Source organism: Anser cygnoides, chromosome 5, assembly GCF_040182565.1.
Source record: "Anser cygnoides isolate HZ-2024a breed goose chromosome 5, Taihu_goose_T2T_genome, whole genome shotgun sequence".
Taxonomy (NCBI): domain Eukaryota; kingdom Metazoa; phylum Chordata; class Aves; order Anseriformes; family Anatidae; genus Anser; species Anser cygnoides.
Window position 1 is genome coordinate 43,844,047 of NC_089877.1, and position 26,173 is coordinate 43,870,219.

At 43.2% G+C, this 26,173-nt stretch overlaps 2 protein-coding genes and 1 long non-coding RNA gene across 13 annotated transcripts in view; 2 read left to right on the forward strand and 1 right to left on the reverse strand.

Annotated features, from left to right (window-relative positions):
• LOC106038861 (uncharacterized) overlaps window positions 1-21,767 on the forward strand; it is a 30,107-nt gene extending 8,340 nt beyond the window's left edge. For 8 of the 11 annotated variants that reach the window (XR_010831903.1, XR_010831905.1, XR_010831894.1 and 5 more), the window contains 3 exons: window positions 1,977-2,202; window positions 2,306-2,435; window positions 6,306-8,570. This is a non-coding gene — a long non-coding RNA (uncharacterized lncRNA). Of the gene's footprint in view, window positions 1-1,976; window positions 2,203-2,305; window positions 2,436-6,305; window positions 8,571-21,219 lie in introns of those variants that run through there. The other 3 variants (XR_010831896.1, XR_010831898.1, XR_010831900.1) reach the window with 2 other exon arrangements.
• Window positions 8,630-22,451, reverse strand: ALKBH1 (alkB homolog 1, histone H2A dioxygenase). The gene is made up of 6 exons (XM_048059686.2): window positions 22,294-22,451; window positions 19,016-19,124; window positions 15,728-15,890; window positions 12,027-12,117; window positions 10,680-10,873; window positions 8,630-10,134 (listed from the first exon to the last, which is right to left on the reverse strand). Exons 1-6 carry the CDS (start codon window positions 22,429-22,431, stop codon window positions 9,711-9,713), a joined length of 1,119 nt encoding a protein of 372 aa, XP_047915643.2. The 5' UTR covers window positions 22,432-22,451; the 3' UTR covers window positions 8,630-9,710.
• SLIRP (SRA stem-loop interacting RNA binding protein) lies at window positions 22,449-26,048 on the forward strand. Its single transcript, XM_048059937.2, has 4 exons — window positions 22,449-22,604; window positions 22,725-22,783; window positions 24,450-24,557; window positions 25,920-26,048. Exons 1-4 carry the CDS (start codon window positions 22,514-22,516, stop codon window positions 25,977-25,979), a joined length of 318 nt encoding a protein of 105 aa, XP_047915894.1. The 5' UTR covers window positions 22,449-22,513; the 3' UTR covers window positions 25,980-26,048.
• Window positions 26,049-26,173: the final 125 nt, after the last annotated feature.

Sequence of the window (26,173 nt, forward strand, 5' to 3'; positions counted from 1 at the left end):
CGGCAGCTGGCTGGGCACGTGTTGATTTTTGTGCTTTTAAAGCCTCGTATTCCTGCACAGCAGCAGGACCTATAGCTCCTGCAGCAGGAGCAGGGGCTGCGAGTCTGGCTGGTACCTAAAGGCACAGGGGATATGAGGGAGAGAGAGCTGAAGGAATGCGTATTGCTCAGCACGTGCCTGTTGTGTGCATCCTATGGGGGGAATGCTGCCCGGCAGGGGATGTGGTACGTCTGTGCCCGTGTGTGGGGCGGCTGTGGGCCGGGGGCTGCTCTGCGTGTGGCTGCCTGTGCTGTGCAGCTGTGTGGGCATGGCTGCATGTAAGGACACAAGAGGTTACTTGGCCGTTAAATGAGGCGAAGCATTGCCATGGTGACCACACTCTGCTCTCCTCTCCCTGCCAGATGCCAGGCTCCCAAGCACTGATGTCTGTGGGTTGTTCTGGGAGGCCCAGACCACTCTCCCTCTATTGAGAATGAATGAGGACTCTGCTGCCCGCTCTCCGGACTGGGAGAGTGGTAAACACAGGGATGTCTCTTTTTCTCCTGTACATTTGATCAGGGGGCACTGTCTGGGTATGTCCTACTGGTTAGTGCAGTGCAGTGCAAAGACCGCCTACTGGTGGCTGGTGCAGCGCAAAGACAGGAGGGCTGGGGTTTGAATTGCTGTGATACTTCATTGTCCACGCAGTGTCCTTGCGAGCAGTGGGGCGAGCCAGCTGGCACTTCTTAGGCACGTGGTGTGCGTTTGCAGAGAGCTGGCTGTTGGAGGACCTTGCACCCACACTGCAAAAGGAGGTGCTCTAGGGAGCTCCACAGTGAACAACTTCAACCCTAGCACCACCAGGAGCTTGGAGCTCACCAGCGATAGGTACTGCAAGACTCTAAGGACAAAGCAACTGTGCACCAGAGCATCCTGCCTCCGTGCACCTAGTGTATTCACATTTGCTATTAGTGCCCACACAGGTGGTGTTTGCTGTTCCTACTGAGTTGGATCAGATCATGTTCTGTGCTGCAGCCCCTGGCAGAGAAAGTACAGCTGCATCTTCCAGGGACCAGAGGAGCTAAAATGCGTTCCTCAGAGACCTTATTCCTTTCATCTTCAGAGACCTTACTCCTTTCATCTTCAGAAGGCTTAATTTTTTCATCAGCTCTCTAGGTTTAGTACTTGGTGGGCTATGAGGCCATGTTAATCATCTCCCTCCTGTGCTCTCAGTTAAAGGTTTGGAGAGCTGGCTGCTTTGTGGTCTGTGGAGAAAAAAAGGAGAAAGAAAGGCTTTGTAGCCTAAAACGTTTGGACATGTGTGGGCTGAGGAAGAACACTGATGCTTCTTGCACAGACCCATATGCAAAAGCTATAAAGAACAAAGCAAGTAGATGGTCACCCCAGTCCTGTAGGCTGAAGTGCCACAGGAGACCAGAGAGGTGCTGTAGACCAGAAGGTAAGGTCATCACGTCCCTCCTGCTGCACTGGAACATGGCAGACATGCAGAACACAGCTAGAAGCTCCTCACTGGTGTGCCTGTTGTAGCATATTCCACTGAGTACCTGCCTTTTGCCTTTAAGGGTTTTTGTTTAAAGCACAGAAAATGCTAGACACAGACAAACAGGTATTGTCATCTTGTCTCTTCTGGCAAAGGAAGAGAGAGCTACATTTCAGTGAAAGCAGAGCAATCTCTACTCAGCTGAGATTTGCTAATTTGCGCTGTCATGAGGTCTCATTGGAAACATATTTTTAAATGAAAAAGCAAGGAAATGATGCAAAATAGATTTGAGCATATTCCAGGAGATAGCTAAATTTTTCATAGTGAAAACCAATAATAGATCAGTCTGTGTGCTATGAACATCTCATCACAAAAATACACCATGGGAGGCTTCTGCTATCTATTCTTGGCTGAGCACTGACCTTGGCTATTAGATCTCAATTAAGCAACTCTATGACTAATGTTTCTCTCCCTCTCTCCTGCTTTTCTGCTGCAGAAAATGATGTTGAATGCTGAGTACCTGCACACTTACTCTCCAGATGGGACCCATGGTTTCTTGGTAGGCTCCAAGTCACCTGAAAAAAAAACAGCATTTCTTGTGTGATTTCCAGGGAAAGGAGGTATTAAAGATCTGTGGAGACAGGAATTGCAGCCTTCAGCATCAAGCAGCCTCTGCTGTTCCCTCAAAAGCATGCAGTGATCATTGCAGCTAAAGGGAAGGGGTGAGTAGGCCACAGGGATCAGAAGGAGCATGCCATATCTTTGTTTCTGTATGCTTGCTCACCTGGGATCTTATTTTCCTTTAATTTCTCTCCTATCATTTAGTCCTAGGAGAAGGGAAGAACAGACAGTGGAGTAGACAATGGAAGTGATAAGACTGTGCAAGACTTGCCTTGCTGCATAAACCTGTGATGAGGAGGGAGATGCCTGCGGACTGATTCCACTTTCAGCCCAGGTAAATGCTGAAGCAACAAAGCACTGTGCCAAACCCAGATCTCTCCTAGAGCACACGGACAGCACTGGGCCAGGAAGGGCTTAGAGGTCCTATCTCTACACTTCTGTTTGACATCCAGCAGCAGCCATCAAAAGCAGGAGCAGTCCCAGAAACCGTTGCAGGAGAGGTTCTGCTGTTCTCAAGTGTGGATAGGGTGTCAGGAGTGAAGAGTTCTCACTGCCAGCTAGTTGTGTGTTACCTGTGGTTGGGATTCAGGCAGGGAACAGGTGACATGGTAGCATCTTGGCTACAGTGATGGAGGAAGTAGTGGGAAAGTGACAGATCTCGTTGCCCTTGTAGCACTGCTTGGAGGGAAGAGCAAGGGGAAAAAAATAGGTTGTGAGCAAGGATATAGTAACTCCTACAAACTGCCATCCCAGTGTGAGGAGCAAGAGATGCCAGTTTTTCACCAGCATTGGGATGAGGATTTGATAGAGCAATCAATATCAGTGCAAAGAGTAGAAGACAGGTCTCCTACATGGTGAACAAAACCCTTGCTTAGAAAGGACCTGCAACATATTTTCAGCTCTCTGGACTGAAAAAATGGGTTATTTGCATGCAGCATTCAGCTGGATTTAGAATGGCTACAGCCTGTTTGCAGCAGTGGGGCTAAAATCTTCCTGACTACGTGTCACAGACATCTGATAATCAGCACTTTTGCAAAGTCAGGTTTCATCATGGCAATGAGAACAATCAGACAAACCACTTATTACAAGATTAGCGCTATTTGCTTGGAGTCTTTCCAGGTGCTGGCTGTATTTCACAAAGGTCAGATTAACATCTGACGTTAGTCTTAGAGGAATGCTGCCTGAAAAGCCACAGGGAAAAAGTGTATATGAAAGTGTGCTGACTGCAGTGGAAAAAAGCTGTACCTAGGCTTGATCTCAGTCACTGCAACAAGGCAAAACAATGCCAGATCAGTTCTCTCTGTTCCAGAAAAGATGGGACATGCTATGCAACAACTGGGAGTGAGAAGGGTGTTAGATCTTGGTGCTTGTCCCATATTCAGCATATAATTGCTGCCCTTTCTTTGCCTACTTGGCTGTGAGCAATGGCATTTTTTTTTCTTCTTTGGAAGAAACTATTTACAAATAATTTGTTGTTACCACCACTGCTAAGAGTTTCTTGACACTCAGGTTTACTTATGTTCAGCTCCATCCCGCGATTCCTAGCTCCACAATCTCAAGATGTGTCTAAGGAGCCATCCCCTTACAAACCAGCAAGTCTCTCCAAAATTTAAATTCTGTTTGAAAACAAAGCTAACTTCAAAGTTTCAGCAACAACCAACACCTTTGCCCGGACTGATTGTTTTTAAGCCAGAACAGTGCTTTGAAAGATGAGTCTTCTTTCCAGTCTGTGTGTTCTCCTCTGGCCTCCTCCATCATTTCAAAATCAATAGCTGTCTCTGATCACCCCCCTCCCCTCCAGACCATGCTCTTTGCTACCTCATTTTGGTTTTAATTTGCCACAGCAAAATTGCAGTAATTTTTCCCCCATATTAATTAAGAAAGCTATCCATTAAGGAGAAAGAAAACAAAAACAAAACCTTCTTATCTAAGCCCTTTGTGCGGAACAGAGACAGAAATGATTGGTGAGAAGATCAGCTCTAGAAAGCCAAGCCCTTTATTGATTCTTCTGGCCTTCCTCAGTAAATACAGAATGAGTTTTAAATTCACCTAGAAGGAAGCTAAAAGCTAGTGTAAAGCGCTGACTTCCCAACAACAAAGAAAAGTGAAGCAGTATGTCTTCTGGTCTGACTCACTTTTTACTCTCTCTATAGTTTCAACAAAAATATTTGGAGAATGTTTCATTGTATCTTGCCTCACTTCTGTTTCTTTTTCATCGCATTTTGTTGTAAATTAGCCTTGCTCTTAACTTTCCAGAGTGTAATGGTTCTGACCTGTCTTTTGGAAGAGCTTTGAGATGTGTACATGGAAGAGATTGGAAAAATCTGTATTGTGAGCAAATGTCCTCCTCCTTAGCTCACCCACCAGCACTGAGTACTTGAGTTAAGGAAAGAAACACCGGGTGATGGTGAAGGAGGGCTCAACCTTTAGGCCAGTCAGTTCATTGCACACTACTGCTAAGCTGTGTTCTTACAGGCAGAAAAAGGGAAAGAGAGTACCCAAAGAAATTCCCAGGTATTAGACAGGAGACAGTCCACTACACACAGGGATTTTGTGGGAGGGGGTGCTTGGCAGCAACATAAGAAAAGGTCAGAGGTGGAATAGAAATCAGATGGGAAATGCCTACCCAGGGTTAGAACTTTGACTATCCAGAGGACTTATCATAAGCCTTTATTCTGAAGAGAGGGAAAGATACTGCACTTCTACAGACTTCATCCCCTCTCCCCTTCTTCCTGGAGCAGTGGAAGTGGTTGATACTCTCCGTGATGCCTATCTGAGCACAAGCCTTGGCTGTGAACGAAAATCAGATCTGACTCCCTGCCATACTCCGGACACTTACCGTCTTGGGGAGGTGGACCTTTAACTGATTAACCTGTTCAATTTCTGTGCAGAGTCAGGTCCTCCTAAGATGGGTCATACACTTAAAATAGCAGGAACAGGATGGGGCTGATGCTAACTGGACTAAAATTGTTCTGATATTCCAGACTGTTCCTCTCTCCACTGTGACCCCAAAAGCAAAACACCCTAGGATCCAGTGGATTTAAGTGGATCTGGTGGGTTTGAGTTAAGATTCAGTGGTCCACTTGTTGGCATCCTGTTTGTAACAGAAACCAGCACTAGCAGAGAGACTGGATACCACCTGAAGGTGGAAGGGGTGCAGAGGAGGGTTATTGAGGCATGTCAGGGGCCCAGGGCATGTGATCTGTGAGCAAATATTGTGGATCTTGGGGTCCCTTTGTGTGGCGTAGAGATTAAGGATTGAGGAGGGGAGGGGGATCGAATTGTAGACTGTAAGTATTTGAGGGGCGTAACAAAGGCAGTCGAACCAAACTCTTGGTAGTAATAGATGGTAATAAAAAGGCAGAGGGAATGGTTACAAGTTGTGATTTGGGAAACTCAGGCAGGACATAAAAATTCTTCATAATGTGAGCAGGGCAGCACTGGCACAGGCTACTGAAAGGAATGGCAGGCTCTGTCATGGGAGGTTTCTAAGTGTAGCACGGTTAGCCTGATGGCAACAGCACTATTGCTAGCGGGAGGTTGGGCTCGACACCTGCAGAGGTGCCTCCAACCACTGCTCCTGTGGTCCCTTGGGTACAGGTATCGGAAGGTGATGCAAGGGAGCAGCCTGCATGAGCTAAGCTCTGACTTGCATGTGGCAGCTCTGATCTCACCTGGACTCTGTTAGAGTAAACGTGAACATATTAGTACTCAGTGTTCAATTCTTTGTATGGGAAAATGGTTTTGTTCAGCTATTTGTGATTATCATCTGCTAAATACAAATAGCTGAGTTTTGTACCACGCTAAACTTGGGTCAACAGCACCTTGTGCCTCTTGTACCAGATCTGTAGCATCATGCTACAGATTGTTTTCAACTAAATTTGGTGATTAGGATGTACAGAGGCATTGTCAGACATTTTCTACTAAAACCTGTCTTTGCAGAGATGATACAAAGAAGACTTTTTATATAGGGGTCTTTTGAGGCCTCCAGTAACTTATTTTTTCTGGATCATTAATTTCTGCGGTCTACATATACCTGTTAACCTTCTGAGGTAACACGTTCAGATGTGGGCAATTTTTACAATTTCATCAGAACTGAAGTATGCTTAAAGCACATTGATTTATAGCTCAATTTTGCATCTTAATTAAGTGGGAATATGTCTTGTCACCAATGAGTTTGTTCTTTGTGTTTTATCTGTCCTAGCTGAGCTGTGATGCAGAGAATGGGAATGGGTTATGTAAGCAGATGGAGACAAATCCAAGCTCTTGTCTGAATTTTGTAAGACACAAACCAGTTCCTACCCGGACCTGCAGGCATGGCAGTAAGAGGAAAAAAAAATGACGAGCTCTCAAAAAAAGCTGGGATCAGAATCTTCCAGGCAGCAGGCACAGCTCTAGGGACTGCTTTGCCAGTAAGTTACTGCCTGTTGGGCACACAGAGGGCATGCAGTAAATCTGTCTTGGGCACTACTGCGCAGCCCAGTTTGTAACGCTGAATTTCCCTAGCACAGTACTCTCAGGAGGACTGAAATGGTAAGTTTGTACAGGCAGTTTCCTCTTCTGCTTCCAGCATTCATCCCCCTGTGCATTAATTCTGATTTAACTCTGAATTTTATTTTTCCTTTACTCTAGAGTACTAAAGAAAATAAATTAACAACTGTTTAAATTCTGTTGGACAGTTAGTTTATCTATAGATCACATAACAGAGTACACGGGGTAAACAACATGCTTCATTTCCAGGTGGCCTTTGATTAAACACATCATTATCTTCTGGTAATCAGCTCATTACATAAATTTTCTTGCAGAGCTGGCCCAGATGACCTCTTCTTTCTCTCCCCTCTGCTGCACATAGCAGGGCATCCTAGGAGCCTGCTGCCAATGGCACCGATGCCATTTTATGCATGTGGCCCTTGGGCAGCACATCTCCTCTACAAGAATTAAGAGCTACAGAGAGTATCTCAGAACATACCTATATGAAGGGAAGTAAATATTTGTAGTATCTATAGATACAAAAACTTCTGCTTTGATAAGTAAGTGCTGCTGTATAATCACAAATACGAACAGATGAGGTACAAATGCCACAAACTGATAACTGTGTAGACTAGGTCAGTGGTTCCCAGTCAGTCTGCCCTGAAAAACCTAGGAGTATCACTGGATACAGCCTTATTACTCCCTTTCTTCCGAGGGCTGTTGTTACCTCTTGAAAACCCTGTTCTGGAGCACAGTTTACAGAGCTCACAGAAATGCTGTGGTTTGCTCATTTGTACTCCACTCTTTGCTGCTAATACAGTTGCAGTATCACTGTTGTTGTTAGACTGGCAATTCAGGAAATTCTCCCTTCTTACACTTGTTACTCTTCATACATGGGTGACTATTTTTTGGGGAGGGGGATAATTTCTGATAGGCCCCTCTCTGGGTCATGGATTCTTCATTTTCTGGGTGCCTGGTACAGAATTAGATCAGGGTATGTCTCCCTCCCAGTGCCATTAGATAACACGTTTGAGTGTAAATCAGTAATTCAGTAGATTCTCAGCTCAGCCACATTTAAACACAAGGCTTCAATGAACTGGATCCCTCCCATGAACAATTGCTATCACTGTTTTGCAGCGTTTACTTCTATTTCAAGATGTGGAGAATAAACAGTATGGTTTCTTGTCCTTGAACCACAGAAACAACTGAACGCTGAAATAAATAAATGCTTGGCATTTGTCATGTTTGTAGGGAACTGAAGACATTAAGAAAGGGAAATAGGAATATACTTAAACCTCAGCCTGTGCCACTTGGTTAATAACCATTTGGTTCCATGAATCCTGTCTTCTCTAGTCTTTAGTGCTGAGGGAAGAGGTAGATTTTAGCTTCGCTCTGAGTTAACAAGAGAAAGCCGGTCTTCTCATTGGTCTTGAGACAAGTGTTCCTCTCCCTGTCCTCTTCTTCAGGTGCCACTATAGGAGTTCTGCTGTTTCCTGAGACTTACCCAGACAGTCAACATTCCCTTCTGGTCATATTGTAACCTCCCTCTATACCAGTATTCACTTTCCCAGGGCTCAGCTGCCAATACAAGTCCTAAGATATAGAAAGGACGCACTTCTGGCATAGAATATGGAAGTGAGATGCTAAACCCCACATCTAATTATATTTTAGTCATTAAATTACTGTAACTCATTGCAGTATTGCATGTAGAGGAATTAATTGTGCAGATACACAAATATTCACCTGCAACGAAATAAACAGATCAAACACACACCAGGAGGAAAAGATACCATATACATATTAAATTGGACTTGGATACCACAGGCAACACCCCTCTGAAACTACCCAACAGGCCCCGAACAGCCCATGAGCAAAGTGGCCCTGCAGACAGAGATGCAGGGCTTCTCCACCAGAGCTGGCAGATGGCTGAGGCAATAAATAGATCCAAAAGAAGCCTGAAGGGGAACAGCACAAGGGATGCAGCAGCATTGACAATACACTGAAATAAGTAACAGGAAGGAAAGTAAAAGGAAAAAAAAAGACAAACTGATAGAGATCTTTAATTTAAAAACTGAGTAAGTTTATTCATTGGGAAAGTGCAACAAAATACCCCAGGGATAGAGCATTCCACACCAACAATTAAAATTGCATTAAAAAGCAGATAGGAAGGTCTGAGTCTTAAAGAGAATGGGCACAAAAGCCAGTTCTTTCCTTTGTTTCAGTGTATTTATCTTTGGGTGACAGAGATAGTCAGTGATTAATTTCTTTTTTAGGTACTCAATTTACAACTTCATTGCTTCAGCTTGCAAGTCATTGTTCTCTAAAGATACTAGCTTGGGACTGCAGGACCATAATCTGCAGGCACTTAAGAGGGGGCACTTTTGTAAGAATGGGGCTGTAGGGCTCAGTCACATACTAACTGTTGGGAGGAGACCCAACTGGAATTACCAGGTATACTGAGTAAATATTGCACCCAATCATTTCCCTTTAAAATCTGAAATATGCAAGACATCCAGATTTACTCAAAACCAGTTTCTGCTGCAGCTGAGGGGTGCAAGCAGGCAAAAGGACAGCACAGAGCTACAGCAAGCTTACAGTATGTGTTGCTCAGGGGAGCTGCTAGTTTCTGATCACTGAACCAGTTTTTGCTGTAGAGATAATTCTTTTGGAAGTGCTGCAGGCAGGTTTTACAGCAACCTACTCTCCCTCACCCTCATTAACGCACTTCAGTTGAGCTTTACTAGGCCAATGGGCTTCTTTAATGCATACCAATTGTACCTTTTGCTGGCACTTTCTGCCCAATGATTTCAAAATATTTTATGAACATCACTGAACCAAACTTGAAATTCCGACATACACGTCAGAAAATTATAGAGAATACATGAAGGGAACAAAGTACAATGAACATCTGCAACAGAACTTCAGAGTTCATCTCCGGTGTCCCAGTCCTAAATGTATCCCTCTTTTCTGATTACGTTCTCTCCCTCCCTCCCCCAACCTATTTCTTACAGCAAGAAGGACAGCATTGATTCTGCAGATGTTCCTTAATGCCCATACAGATGGGTGACTACGATCATATTAGTTCCCAACTCCAGACAGAGGTTGCCCATTCAGTCCATGTCAACACGATCTCCTGGTCTCAGCTGTCAGTATTTGGTTTACGTCTCTTGGCTCTGCCATTCTCCTGATGGTGACTGTCTTCAGAGGGTGCTTGACCCTTTATGTCTGTTCCAGACTCCTCTGGAAATTTCTGACCCTCAGCCAGCACCTGCCGAATAGTCATGTTAATGCGGGAAGACTGCAAGTACTTGGCACAGACCTGCCAGTCCTCATCAGAGCTGTGCTCAATGACCGAGCCAGCAGGAAGGTCTGAAGAAAGCGCTTGGTCCAGGCACGAAGGCAAAGCTGTCCCTTCGGGGTTGGGAAGGACGCGGGGGACAGCATGGTGCAGCAGGCGGCTGAAGCCAGACATCACCATAATATCGCCACTGTGCATGAACATAGCTGTTGGGGCCTCCTCCCGCTTCAGGCCCCCAAGCAAAAATATGGAGGACTGCCCAAAACTGAAGACGGTATGACGATGGAGAGAGAAGAGAAAACAAATTGAGCTATAGAAAATTATATGTACAATAGGAAAATCTTAGCACCACTTACATTTCTTTAGAAAACAAACAAAACAAAACCCCAGACGGACTCCTCATCTTGACTTTGTATCGAGAACATGGAAAGCAAACCAAGAGGCCTGGTTAAAGTTACGCAAAGTGTGAACCTTAGTTCACAAACTGTGTGGCCTTGCCCAGTTTGAAGCTCTGCTGAGGTATTTCATGCTTGCTGATCAGTACCGAAATTGCTAGTCTGCCACTTCAAAACGGAACTGTCCCCTGTGAAAAGAGCTCTTCCACAGGGGTGCCACGTGCATGCTATTCAAGCAGTCTTCAAGAAACCTATGCCATTGCGCTACAGCTTCCTAATATTCAGGTCTTCAGAGAGTAAAGGTTATAAACCCAATTAGCAAACTACATCACACCAACTTCCTGTACCTATGTACAACCAGAGGGGAAAAAAAAAAAATCCACCAATCCTCCCACAACAGTCACAGTGCACTCACCTGAATGATAAAAGGGGCCGAGAATGGTCTAGTTCAGACTCATCCACATGAATTCCCAGTGAAGAATCAAAGTGATAGTAGTTCAAGATCCCCGCTTGGGCTTGGAAACCCTGGAACCCGCAGGCTGCAGCCACTTGTTCTGACAAGAATGCGAGGTCTGAGGGGAAAGGAGTGTGGTGATTTGCTGTGTACTTCTGGAAGAAGGAGAATGGGAAAAACAAACAAACCCAAAACATCAGGACAGCACATGCAATTGAAAACAGACAGAGAACGCGATCTCAGAAGTCTCGCTGACAGTCATAGAGAAGAATATCATGTCTGCCTAGAGAATGACTGCAATGTAAGTATAACTCCACAGCAAATTTTCCTCTTATTGTTTAATTCTGGGCCTATGCTGAAATTGGCAGAGTTAATAGTCTTGGATTTTAATTGTGGAGTTTATTATTAAACAGGAAGTCAGTAAGAGTAGTACCAACATCCTAAGGAGCTATCACAGGTCACTTAGTCACCACCTAAAGCTTCTGATGGAGATTTCTTTATCTCGTCAACAGAGCTCTGAAACAAACATCTTTTTTCCTTCTTTGAAGGATAAGACAAACAGGCATCAATTGCAAACCTACATTTTCCTCTCTCGGGTGATTTTGACTGAGAAGAATGGAAGAGAGTAATCAAGTTTTACTGAGGCCACACAGTAACTGGCTGCTCTAGAAAAAAAAAAAAAAAGCTGCAATCTGCTTTGGTTAAGTATCTGCAATATACTGATAAACTGCATATATTCACTCTGCCATCTTTTCTCAGCCTTCATCTGACTCAATCTGCTGAGAAAGTTTATTTAGGTCTCCAAAATGTTGAGGAGCTCCAAAATAGCTGTTGGTTGGTGAGACTGTGCTATACTGCTTCAGATTATGGGTTGAAAGTCACATCTTAAGTAGTCTCTTCTGGCTCTCTCTTACTCCTCCATCAAGGAGCAGCATTTCACAGAAGCACTCAAGGACACTCATACTCTAAGTAGTTAACAAGGCTTCTGAGACTATTCCTTTTAGCAAGGTAAAAACGCTCACTTACCCTGAAATGGAGTCAGGGGTCTAAAGCAAAGTATACGCTACCATATTACCTTTGAAAGCAAAGATGGTAGCAACGGGCTTTTGCTGTTAAATCCTCCTTAGTGAACTCATACATATTAAAATGTTCTTAAAAGCATGGTTTGTTACAGCCTTTCCTCAAGCCTGTCTTGTAGGATCATGTGCATCTTACTAAATACTAAATTTTATTCCATAATACCCTCTTCTGTCTGCCTTTCCGAGTACTTACATTGAAGAAGAGAAATGGAGAATTTGATTTTGATACCTTGGTATCCCAATTATAATGGTAACCGAGGGTCACCCAGCGCAACTTCTCCAGTAAGCTTCTGGGCTCACATTTACTGGAACCTTTCCTTCTGCAAAGACAAAATAGAAAGAAATAGGATAAATGTTAATTTCTGAGGGGTTTTATGGCAGTTAAGCACACAGTAATGAGATTCATTCATCCACACGACAGCCTATTAGAACGATCATTGCTAAACTTTTATTTTCAGTGACACTGTTGTTTCTTTCTAAGACCCTGAAATTTCAGTTCATGCAATTAGTGCAAGCTGTAGGGCCTACCGCCAAGTGCTGTCAGTTTGAAAACCTGTATTTACTCTGTGGTACCTAACAGGGGTTATCAGATGGAGACAACATAGTGAACTGGAGCAGATTAAGACGTCAGAATTAAACATGTACTATTTATGCATCTGCAAGTGAAAAAACAGAATCTGTGAAGATCTAAAGATGTAAACACAAGGAAAAAATATTCTGGTCACTAAATGGAAAACTACAAGAAAGGAAACTGCTTCATCTGACAGTGAAGTATATCAAGCTGTATAACATTCCCCTAAGCAGAGGACCCTTAGTTCTACTGCTTGGTACTTTTACAAGAAGTGCTTAGGATGAACTGACTCGGTAAGACTGCTTTCGCTATGACCATACACATCTTTGACTGTCAAGAAATCTAGATTACAGGTGTCTCCTATCCAGGCTGCCATGCAGGACAAAAAGCACAGTAGATGTTTTAGGAAGGAGCAGCATAATGCATGTCAAAACTGTTCTCAAGTGACAACCCTAATTCAGTGGTCCAGCAGTCTGAAACCTCACACAGGGACGGGCTTTTACTATGGCCTATGGAAAAGTCCTCAAAAAGTTACACCAAAAAGTGTTACTCTAGTAACAGGCAGACATAAAAGTATATCAGGCAGAAGCATTCTAGTGACAAATATGAAAAGGAAGGTACACATATATCTTCTAGTCCAGTTATGCCAGCAATTTCAGCTTCTTTTCTCATGCTAAGTCATATGTTATGGTAAAGAAAGGAAAGGGAAATGTACTCAGAACATGATGATAAACAGTAGCACCAGATGGTTGGCTCTCATTTATAGCCTCATTAGTTCAGTAAGACATGCTCTCCTTTACAAAACAGGATTCATAATATTTGTGCTGCCATGGTCAAGTCTTAGCCAAGCATCTGCATTTAATGTGCATTCCTACCTGGATACACAGCTTGTTTCTGCCCTTCACCTATACTGATCTTTAGTACTAATAGCTTATAAGCTAAACCAGGAAGAGTTAAAGGCTAGTTTCTTTACTTGCAGTGATTTTTTCATAGCTCACTGAATATTGAAAGAAAGTAATCTTTCCAGTTTCCTTCTTTGTCATAAGGTAAGAGCAACTGTGATTACCATAATGCAGCGACGCAGTAACTGTCAAATACATGCTGCTTTGAACAATTTAGGGAGCTACTAACAGGTAACATGGCGTTTAGAAAAGGGAGAGCCCACAACTCGTTCCTCTACATCTTTCAACCAACAAAGTTAATGTTCATAATTAAACATTTTTAGCACCTGCCTTTTGAAAGTGCCCTTCATCTTCTTCTGCTGCTGTTTGCACAACAGCAGGAACTCTAGCTCAATATGTCCTTATTCCCAGAACTTAGTGTTTTGCACGTGATTTCAAATGCGATTGCTAAGAAGGGGAAAGTCTGAGTGTTATGTATTTGGAAACAGTAAGTTCCTAGAGCTGTAGCAGCAGGTGCTCCTACAAGAAGGCACTGAGAGATTCTGGTGTAACTACTTCAGAAAGAGAGCAAGACTGAATAGCGGGGGGGTTGTTCTGAAGCACCCTTTTTTCTTTATTCACTGGTAAATGACTGCATCTATAAAATCTCCCCCAGCCTTTTTCTTATAGAGAGGGATATATATATATATATATATATATAATGTATCTCCTCTGTAGGGATGCTCTACCCTCTTTGATACTTCTAATCGTCTTGAACACTTCAAGAAAATACTTGAACTCCACTTTGTGGAGAGAGCATGGCATACATTTCTAGGAACTATGTGGACTCTCCCTACCTTGTGATTCCTGCATCCTGCAAACAGCAGATATGCTGTGACCCAAGCAAGACACGTAAGGTATCTTCCTGATGGAAGATGTAAAAGTATTAAGAAAATGGAAAGATAAAAAGCATTAAAGCTGTGTCCAGGCTTGGAATTAGACCTCCTATTAGTTAAGCACTCTGTTTCTCCCCTCCCCGAAAAGCTCTCACTCTTAATAATAGACAAGTTGGCTAGTTTGATCCGCTTTCCCCTAGGGTACAGCAGAAATACAGCAGTTTGCACACTTGAAGACTAAGGCAAGTGCTTAATAAAACTGCCAGTGTTGCTGCCAGCCATCACTCTTCCAAACACTGTTTTCAACTGAATTAGATTCAGCTGCAAATTAACCTCTATTCTGATCATTCTCTGTGTTTGCAGGAGGTACTGCTGGGAAAGGCCTGTCAAGCTGCAACAGTACTCAACTTTTTTCAGCTGTAGGGCACAATTCATAATGTTTTCAAAGAACAATTTTTCATCCTTGATGGAACACAAATGTAAAAGTCAATATTTTAAAAACAAAAAAAAAAGGCATCTGAATTTTTGTAACTAATTCTGACTGAGCCTGGAAGAAACAAGTATGGTCATAACTTCTCTCCTAGGTGAAAATATTCACAAGTCCAAACCTCACTTGTGCAAATCTGTATCTTGTGGATGTTAAGAACGTGTTTTAAAAAAATCTCAGCAGGTCAATTTCCCTAACAGACTATAGTGGAAGATGAGAGCTGCAGGGGAATCTGGTCACTCCATCACATGACACAACCTTCTTGAAAAATGAGCAATGAAATCAACAAGGTAATGATAAATAACCAATTACTAAAAGATGGTATACTGTAAGCAGCATCTAACTTGTTTTTATTTTTATAGATGATTAATTAAAAAAAAAAGCTTTAAAACTTGGATTTTAGTTTTCTACTTGACTTTAAAACTTCGACAAATTCTCTATTAGCCTCCAAATTGGGTAGAGGAAAGGCAGCTGCATCTGCCACAGAACTCTGATAGCATAGAAGTCTTTGAGAGTATACTAGATTGCCATTAAAATGTTATGTCTCATCTCCATCTCAGATCGCATGAAAGAAAAATATCTGAAAGAACACCTTGGAAAATAGAACATGGAAACTAGCAGATCTGAGGAGTTCAAAAAGTACAAATACGGCCTTTCAGATGCAGCACACTAGATCCAGCATCTGACTGGAAAGAGCTAGCATACGCAGCATGTTTGGAAAGGATCTGTTTTGCCTCAGGAAAACTGAGGCCTAGAGGGACCTCGTGGTTCCACTCGTTGCTGAGCTTAGCAAGCTACTGAGCACCATGCCATCAGCCAGGGTCACTATTTTCCCCTAGACATTTAGCTGATAGATTTGGAATAATTTACTACTGGAAAATCCCACTATGAACATGAAAGAAGAGACTCAACAAGGATGCACATCAAGCCATGCAATTATCCGTCTTTAGCTTGGCATGTCTGACACAACCTGTATATTGCCAGCACGTACACAATTTTTTTGAGCCTCCCTTCCCTGGTCATTTTTCTTCAGCCTTCTCAGAGCTGAGCACTTCTGGCTCTGTTAGTTTTGAGCCAAGGTTATTCTGGACTCACCTCAGCTGCTCCTTGCTCTGCCCCCACAGATCAACGGTCTTCTCAGGAGCCATGTGCAGGTCCAGGTTGCAGACATTGGGTTTCTGGGTGTATAGCTTGAGACACTGTTTCACCCAGTGACGCTGGCAGCCCGGAAGGAAAGGGTTTCGTATGAAAATAAACCCTGACCATAAAGAAAGAGGGAGAGGGTAGGGAGAAAGTACAATTAGGCATATCCCTATTTGTTCTAAAACCATGGGAAGAAGAAGAGTGGGAGGTACTGAAAGAACACTTTAGATGTACAGCTCTTGAATTTGTAAGCTGATGAAATCTATTAACAGGTCTGAAGAGTTAAGACCTGCTGTTTCTTCATTCCAAACAACTGGTGGCTATAAGGTAGAAGGCAGGGGGGCAGCCACAGCTGGTCTGAGTCAAAAATGGCAATAAAGGACATATCTGCATAAGGCATATTGACTACAGGTAGATAAAGGGTTGAGAACTTGGAAAGCCAGTAGCTTTGGAGTAAATTTGATATTGAATTGCTCCAGCAAAATTCTTCTCTTCAACTCTGCAAAGTTAAAGTAATTCTAGTTAAGTTTTTACAGACTTCAAACGAACCTTGTTGCTACCTCAGAACTCACTGTGTCTTCTTACTGCTCCTTCAGTGTCAGGAACTGCAAAGAGCAGTCTATGGACTGAACAAGTGCTTAGTAATGTAAACTGTTTCTTTCCTTGGTTCATGCTTGCTTCCTAGCAAGTCTGGTTATATCAATCTTTACATTTTCATATGGTAATACTCAAATGGGATGAAAATCAAATTATAACCCAAACTGCCTGTTGCTGTAGTCTTTGTTGATACATTTTGCGGTCATTCTGAATTAACAAAATGAAGTAAACAGGTAGCTAGAGTCCACATTCGTTTAGCCAAGCATGTCAGGCAGAGTTTAAGCAGCAGCCCAAATAAAAGTGTTAGCAGAGATGTAATGGATCGATTTGGTCTATATCTTAATAGACAATAGTCCTTGACATAAGATATACCATTGTGAGAAGAGGTAACAAGATTCTTCACTGGAATTTTCTCCCCAGCACCCCAGGGGTGTTTCCTTCCAGGCCAGGACTGACAGTATCGATGAGTGAGCGTGCTGAGGGGAAGACGCTATTAATCTGTATCGTACCTACTCTGAGAATCAAGGCACTCTTTCAAGACTGCCAATTCAGTAAGACTCACCGACACAAAATTCACATATAAAGAGAGATAAGGGTTTAGTGGGAACAAAGGAAAAGGAGGTTTCAAGGTTTTGCCCTACTGTGTCTCTTTGAACTTCTCAGTCATATCAAGTTAAACAGACAAAAATAGATGAAAAAGGAAGAAGCAAGTCTAGGAGTCTCAGTAGGCTACAAACTTGCCTTGTGGCCTTTACGAAAGCAGTAATAAAAGCATGGAAAAAAGCTTCCTGCCAGCATATCTCACAGACCTCACAAGATTAAATTAACTGGTTAGAAAAGAACCTGCAGTGTATTAATAATACACTGTCATTCATTTCACTCCATTCCCTGCACCTTCAGTCTATGGGTAGCTTTCTTATAGGTCTGATTACAAGAATTTTCTTTGCCAGAAGCATTAAGTTTACTTTCCGTTGGCCTCTGTACAGAACAGAGTAATAACATTGCCCGTCCTGTCTACAGCTTTTGATGTGTGTTTCTCAAAGTACTTCACTACATACATGAATTACGCTGTGCTATGTATGTATTGTCTCCAGGTATTAATGAAGGAACTGAAGCCTGGAGGGCAACTACTTACACAGAGCTGAGAACAAGAATCCAAGTTTTATGACTCTTGTATCAGAAAGTCCAAACATGTTCATGTCTTTCCAAACCTTTCACTGCTTGTAAGAAATCAGATTAATCCAGATTTACAAAAGGGAGAGCAACTACAAAGCAGGAAACTACTACGCTTCTGATTTCAAAAAAGGCAAAGAAGCCTGAATTTCTAACAGTTGCTGACTTCTACTATAAAATTTTATACTTGTATTCAAGACTAAATAGTTCCTCAGAGGGCTAATTATGCTAGAAAGCAGAGTAAGCCACACATGGGAGGGAGATGAGTAAGAACTACAGTTCTGTAGCAATCTTTCTGAGCTGACTAAAGAACAACTCAAGCTTTAAATGCAACATAAATGAACCTTTTGGCCTTGAAAGAGTTGGGCTGAGTAGAATAAGCAAAGGAGGAATTATTTGGCAATCTGTATACTAAAACAGTCTGCCTTGGGAAAGCAGATACAATTCTCTTACTGCATCAAAACCTTGCAGCACACTAGGTATTATCTTACACCTAGTGAACGTGATCTCCAGCCTCCATCTGGGTAAGACATGCAAGTGTCTAGCAACAAGAACAACCCCTCATAAAACCAATTTGTCTCGGAGGACAAATTGAGCATGAGTCAGTAGTGCACCCTTGCGGCAATTAAGGCTGATTGCACACTGGCCCGTATGACTAAAAGCTACAGGGAACCAGATCCTTCTCCAAAGCACATAGCAACATTATAAGAAGCAATAGTCACAAACCACAGCAAGGCAAATTCTGATTATATATAAGGTGAAAAAAAACATCACAGTGAGAATTGCTGAGCATCGGAACAAGTGCCCAGAAAGGCTAAGTACTCTCTGTCCTTGGAGATTTCCAAAACTCACCCAAACAGAGCTCTCAGCAACCTGATCTAACTTTCAAGCTGGTACTTCTTTTAAGCAGAGAAGTTGAACTAGAGACCTCTGGAGGTTCAGTCCAACCTAACATCTTTCTGTGACTACCAGGTGTCCTGAAAACCTAATATCCATTTCAGTTTTTGAAATAACCCGCCTAATTAAATTATTCTGTACCTTGAATAGGACAAAAGGTTCATATTCACTTACTGTACACCAGTTGAGACCACACTTCAGACCTGAAGTGACTGTATTTCAGTCACTCATCTAATGTTCATGATATACATGGAAGAAAAATGGATGCTGCAGAAATACAAAATCTCTTTTGAAGGCTACAGGAAGCGGAATCCATTCATACAAGGGATGGTCTGGTTGGTAAGAGACCATGGAACTGGTCCTTCTGTTCTAAGCTCCATATGTCACTACATCCCACCCTTTAAGCGAGTCGTTTGTTCTCCTGCATTTAAAAAACCCACCACCACTGTTAAATTATGCTGAGGCAAACCAAAATAGATTTTTTAGGCAGGGCAAGGAAAATAAGATGGAAGGTGCCTGAATGAGAAGCAATGAAGTTGCATTAGATTTTTCTTGAAATCAAGAGGTACCTACCGGGATAGCCATTGAGGCCGTAGGCTTTCCACCGGCTAACTGGCTGTAATCCTGCTCTGGAAGCATCTTGGTCACTGACTGAAGAAATACTGAGATGTGATCTGAACACCTGGCAAAAGAAAATGCATCTGTTAAAGGGAGGGGAAAAGAGAAAGGAAGAGAGACAAAACTCATCCAAAATAGGACCTGTATGAAAGAAAGAGTACTACCCTATTCCAGAACATCATACTCAGGGAATCTTGTGAAAATTCCATCTGTACCACAGAACTATTGTCTGAATAATCATGACCACAACAAGGCAAACAGCTGCTAACAGGGCTGGTAAGCACTCAACGAAAGACTTAAAAGTTACCCACAGTTTTTAAAAGACTTAGGAATTAAGAGAGATGTCCTTCATTCATAAGGAACAATTTATGAATAGGAACAATTAAAAAAAAAAATCTGCACTATTTGGCCATTTCCACAGTACAGCCTCAAGGCTGTAAAAAAAAAAAAAAAACATTCTGCCAATTATCAATCTCCATGAGAGAGTGCAATATTTACTACTCGTAACACTTCATACCTTCAGAGCATTTTCCAAGTACTGTTTTTTGTTCATAATTCCGTAGGAATATATGCAATCCTCATAGGTAATAGGATAGCAATCCTCATTGGTAATTTACAGGAGAAAAAATACAGTGATAAAATACGCAAAGTTGTCTGATGTGAAGGACTGCAGAAACCCTTTAAAAGCTGAATACCACATTGTCACTTTTATTTCCTACACGAGGGGTCAGCAAGATGTATTTTCTCAATGTACTCTACTGGGTCGCAATGATGTGTTTTAAGCTGCAGTAAGCCCACACTGCTGCTGAAAGAAAGAAACTTATCCACCAAGTTCTCATTGCCTTCTTCCCTTAGGACTGCAAAGTTTCTTAGGTAGGACAGGGTCGAGGCAGGCTGGTTTTGTTCCAGCTCAGTTCCCCAGTCCAACTCTCAACACGGCTGTGCAGAAGTACAGGCTGGCGTAAGGAAAGAGCTGGGCAGGCATTGTAGGAATAAGCAGGCAGAGGCAGGCAAGATTTGGTTGACACCAATTTGAAGTGTATATGAAATTACGGCAAGCACTCAGATTCTGCAGAGGTGAGCAAGGCATAAATTAGTCTCTCTGCAGGCTGACCGGTCTGTTTACAATCTTCTGAGCAATGGGTCAAAACTGCATACGTAACATTTGTGAAAAGATGCAAAACTAGTGCTGGAGAGCAGTTTCTGGCAACGTGCTCAGTTTTTCCAATTTTTCAGCTATCTGCCAAAAGCAGCTCTGTGATTGCCAGCCTTAAAGAGCTTAATTCTGAGTCCTGTCTGTCGAACACCCCCAGGAAGGCAATTCCTTTGACTGCGCCTTTGCCACCTCTGTCTCCTCAAACTCTTTATACACTGGCTGCTGCCAGGGCTTCCCGAGAACAGGACCTGTTTCTGCAATGAGGAATTACATGTGCTGAATCAGTTAAATATGCTTTGTAGCAGGGCAGCTGGGGTATGTCACACTTCACTGAAGAGCTCAATCACTTGAAGCACTTTTCTGAGAGAAAAGGAACAATAGTATCTGGGTCAATCTGGCTGGCCTGTAGCTCTTTTTTAAGGGAAAAGCCACATGTTTTTAAACTGGGGGAAAAGAGGAATAAAAGGTGCTTTCACCAGTAAGCTATCAACTGATCTCAGAAGGTAGCCTGCACAAAAGAAAGACATGGAGAAGGGACAGATGCTTGTGATGCTTTCAAGGACTATGAATTTCCCAGAAGGGTTGTAACGCTGGAATCCTTTATTTGATAAAGGATTGCTGCAAGCTCAAGAAAGGCTGAAATGTTAACAACTCCCTTGTTTAATGCTAACGCCTTGAACAATTTCAAATAGGTCAGGTTTTGTGTCCACTTAACAATATCAGAGTTGTTGTCTGAAAAGATAGAAACATATATATTTTAAAAGAATGGTAAAAAGAAAAGACTAAGCACTTGAAATACGAAAATTAGGTCGAGTTTCGTTTTAACTATATTCTCTGTGCCCTGTAGTTGTATAGGTTCATAGAGAATCCATACTTAACAGTACTTTAGAAAATATCCATTATCCTTTTGTGACATGACAAAATGGAAGATGAGCTTAAAGGATCACTTCTTGGTAACTCGAGACATTTCAAAACTACTAACTATGATGAACGCTACTTTCAGATGCACTCCTGACTGCTGCCCGAATTGACAGCTAAGCCAGATGTTTATGATGTGACAGGAAGCACAGAAAAGAAACTTTACTGGGGGAAGACAGCCAGAACTTTGGCCAACAGTTCCTCAGGTGGGAGAACCAAAGCCTGGCTCCCTATCCATCTCACCCAGCTATTTCAGGACCAAAACGTCAACTGGCAGGCCCAGGAAATAGCATTAGCTCTAACATAAAAGCTTGCTTTTTTTCAGTCTGCATGATGCTTTGATTCCCTTAAATAACGTGGTTCTGTTAAAGACTTTAGAGATGACTTATTGGGGCATAAAAAGTTAACAATAGCAGTAAATAAATATAAGCAAAACCAGAAAACCAGCAAATAGGATTTCTGTTACTGTGTCAGCTTTAGATATATGCCGATATAAAAGAGCGCCTGTCACAATCACCCATTCTTTGAAAAGGAATTCCTGCTCAGGCACAATTGTGTGATCAGGGACCGACTCTGGCACCGTCCCTACTCAGGGGATTCACTTCTCACGAAGACCCACGATGCACACAGAAGCGAGGCAGCAGAGCCCGATGCCTGAAAGCACCGTGCGAAGGCTGGGCGAGGTGTCAGGGCTCCCACCTTCTGGCACGTGCTGCTCTGTCACAGGTTGGGTCGTTCAGCTCACTGAAACGCTGGGGACTACTCGGGTCCCCAACACACACAGCGCTACCCACGGGCTCTGGGGGCTCCTCTGACACCGCTACATCGTGTGGGCCCAGCTCCCTCACAAGGCGCTTGCCTCAGTTTGTGTAACACCTTTTAACACTACAGCAACCCGAAAGGAACTCAGAACTGGAGACCACGGTCTGCTGGTAAACAGCAGTACGGAAGCAGAGATCTGATGCCCTATACAAAGCGAATAAGCTACAGCAGCGCTGGCAAAGCCCCTCGCCACGACTCTAAGCAGGCCCAGTCAGCGGGATGAGCGCTGCCCGTGCGGGGGAGGCCAGCGGGGCCGTGCCGTGCCGTGCCGTGCCGTGCCGCACCATCCGGCAGCCTCCCCTCCGGCAGAACACGGCTGAGAGGATCTCGGCGTTACCTGCCCTCCCGGCGCGGAGAAATCCACCACGCCGCGCAGGTCGGAGGCGTCGCGCTGCCGGTAGAAGCGAAAGAGCCGTCGGAAGGCGTCCTCCCCGCCCTCCCGGCCCAGCGCCGCCGCGGCCGCCCCCGCCGCCATTTTGGGCCCGGCGCCGCGGGCGGGCGGGGCGCGCTGCCGGGGCGGGCCGGGCCGGGCCGGGGGGCGGCCGCAGCACCACAAGATGGCGGCGGCCAGGGCGGCGCGGGCGGCGAGGCGCGCCCGGTGGGTCTTCGACATTTTCGTGGCCGACGTGCCCTGGACGGTGTCGAGCAGTGAGTGCGCCCCACTGCCCCTTCCCTCCCCGCCCGTACCCGCGGTGGGGCAGGGCGGGGGCTCTCCAGGGGTCGCGGGGGGATCGGGGCCCGTGTAACCGCGCTGCTTTCCCCCCGCAGAGGAGCTGAAGGAGTACTTCTCGCAGTTCGGGGCCGTGCAGAGGTGCCAGCTGCCCTTCGTGAGTAGCCGCGGCTGGGCCGGGACGGGCCCTCGGGCCGGGAGCGCTTTCGGGAGACCCCCGGGAGCCTCGCTGGGCTCCCAGCCCCCGAATTCCCTTCCTCCATGGCTGCTGACTTTACTCTGCGGGCTGTGGGCTTCGTTCGAGTCTGATGTTTTTCATCCAAGTCTTAGAAAACGTATCCCTCGGAGCCTGCTGTTACTGCCGTTTCTCAATAATTAACATAAAAATACCTCTTATTAATTGACCCAAAGTGGTTCTCTACTGCAGTTTCGCTTTATTTCTGTCAATAAACCCACGTGTTTCCTCTCTTGAGCCTAGGAGAGGGGTTTTTGCCTGTCCATGGTGCTCACACACTGTCCAGAGAGAGGAACTGACCTGAAATCCTCACGCGCTCACACGTGCTCCTGAGCTGTTAGCTGTCCCTGCCTCTCTGCTGTTTGGGTTATCCAAATTAGAGCATGTAGATTATGGATTCCAGTGTCTGGTGCAGTTTCTTGGAGAGAGCAATAATAATTATAATAATAAAGGCATCCATAACAGAGCAGAAGAGGAATGCCTACAAATAATTTCTGAAGGAGCAGAGGTTCTTTTGCCTGTATGTGAAGTAATCTATTAAATGAAGCTAAGTGTGTAGTGAGCTTCTGTTAAATTAGGTTTGTTATCAGTTAAAGAATGGTTTGGAAGTGGAGAAAGCCAACTGTCTAGTTATTTCTGAAAACTGCGGTTCAGGGCACGTGCAGGAGGTGTCTGCCATGCACAGTTTCTCAGGTTTGGAACTGAGTGCGTTGCTTCATTGCTGAGGTAGGTAAGGTAGCTTACCATAAACCTTCCTTCATTGTTGATTAAAGTCGGAAGTGCTGCACACGTGTATGTTTTGACATGGTGATTACTTTAAGAGCATTCATGAATGTGTAAAACTGCCAGTTACAAAGGCTGCTTGTAGACACCCTGGTAAAGACTTCACTGAAATAATGAAACAGGGCAATGTGACCACAGTACCCTGTGGGTAGAAGCTTCGCTGCTATTTGGAAGTGCTGGCAATCATGCCTGATATTCAGTGAATTCAGTAGTTTGGGATAATAGGCACTTCAGTAGACCTGACCCTCCTGCACCGATCCCTGCTTTATTGACAACTGTCTCTTCAGACTGGCAAATTTTTCTTAAAAAAGAAAAAAAAAACCCTTTTTTTCTTTTCTGTGCAGTTAGTTCTTGTCATCTAGAATTGCAGCCTGCTTTTCCAGTACTGAAAGCAGTTGCTTTATCTTGCTGAATAGCTTTCAAGTAGTTGAGCAGGCTTATTTTCAAATCAGGCAGCCATTTATATGTCAGTTCTGTTGTGACTGGCTTAATAGCAGGTAACGACAATTTGAAACAACCAGCTATGCATTATTCCAGTCTTCAACTATAACTTAAAATCTTAAATTTTTTTGATTGCTGGACTCAAATTGAGAAAAAGGGATGCAGAACAGCCTCTGCTAGGCCCCCCACATGCTGTCTATGGAAGTAAATGTCTTAAAAGTATGAAACAAGCTTCTGAAACAGGTACACTAAATTTTCTGATAACTTCTGAATCCTTAAATTGAACATTGATAGAAAGTTTTTAACTGCCTATGTGAACACTTCCTATATTAACTGTTTTTTTTTTTCTTTAATTGGTAACTAGGACAAAGATACAGGCTTTCACAAACGTTATTGCTTGATTAAATGCGCATCTCCGGAAGATGTTCAGAATATACTTCAAAAGGACTCTCACATACTTGAAGGTTCCAAGGTAACAGATGTCAATTCCTTTAATGAAATAACATAATGAGCTGGGTCTTTAATTCTTCTTTTGGATACAGTAATGTCAAAAAATTGCCATACAAATTCAAGTGAGGTTAAATGTTTTGCCACTTAAGTATGCTTTTGGTGTGTTTTAAATAATTAATAGTTGTTTATTCCACCATCTCAGCTTGACTTATTAGGGTCATATATCCATAGACACCGTAGAGATCCCATATCCAGAGATCAAAGTTTTTTCCTATGCTAAGGTAAAGAAACATGAACGTGGTAAAACTGTTGAGAAACCACTGTGCAACTTATTTGTAATAAAGCTTTCTGTAGGCAGACTCCACCATCTAATTCTTGTGTTGGGGAACAGAAGGAAGATGACAGAATAAAGCTCAGCTTTAAACTTCAGTGAAAACAAATGACGGTGGAGTGACAGCTAGAAATTCGCCTTTGGTATGGCCACTAAATAGGGGGGAATTACTGAAGGGATTTCCTTGTAGACTTGAATGTGCTTCATATGACCTAGCTTTACTATATAGCACAACAAGCAGTCTGATCAGTTAATGTCTTTGAACACTCAGTAAGAATCCAGCCATATTGTTCTGACAGCTAGTCTCCTGAAACTTTTGATGCAGAGATGTCAAGAGTAGAATAAATTTGCAAGATTGCTGCACGGCTGCCAGCAGTATGTTGACTGTGGTTATTTCAGGATATACTCCTAAGAGCTGACCTCTGAGTTAAACTGTGGTGCAGAAGGGAAGTAGAAATCAAGCAGTGGTTTGCTGAATTCAGTCTTGAAATGTGACAAGCCAGACCCTAAGCTAATGTCTTAAATTGAGTTGAAAGTAACAGTTGCATACAGCTAACATCCTATTAAGTACTAGGACTAGCAGAGAGGAATATTTAGTGTCATTTTCTCCATTTCTGGAAACATTGTCACATTTTATTCTTGAAGTTGTAAAATAACCACCTTCATTTACCTGCCAGGGGTGTGTGTGTTGTAGAGTGTAATCTAAAAAAGAGCTAAGATGCTTCTTTACAGTGAAATGAAAACGAGAAGGCAATTAAGCTTCTTCATTTTTTAAGAAAGGCAAGCTTCTCTAGAAGGAAAATATATGATCACGTCTCCCATTTTCTGTGTTAGCTTCTGTTCCACTTCAAATTCCAAGCTTAGAAGAGGTTTTGCTGATAAAAGTCACTGTTGTTGTGTGAATGTTTTTAACTTTCATGTCAGGAACTTAGTATTTGTGATTATAGCTCACAGAAGGGGAGAGGTGTCTTCCATCCAAATGTTCTAGAATATCAGAAGCTTAAAAAAAATAATTAAATCTTGCCTAATGTGAATAATTTCCATTGTTTTCAGCTCTCTGTCAAACTGCAGCAAGGTAGAAGATACAATCAGCAGAAGGAAGAAAAAGACTAAATGAGTGGTGGAAGGAGGCTTTATTTCACTAAACGTAAAGAAACTAAAATAAAGATTATGGAGAAACCATGACTGAGTATTTGATTTAAAACAGAATCCAGCTGTTTCCCCTCCTTGTTCAAATAAACTATAGAACCACACTAAAGAAACACTGAATCATAAGCTCTCTAGCATCCATTATAGCATGAGACAGT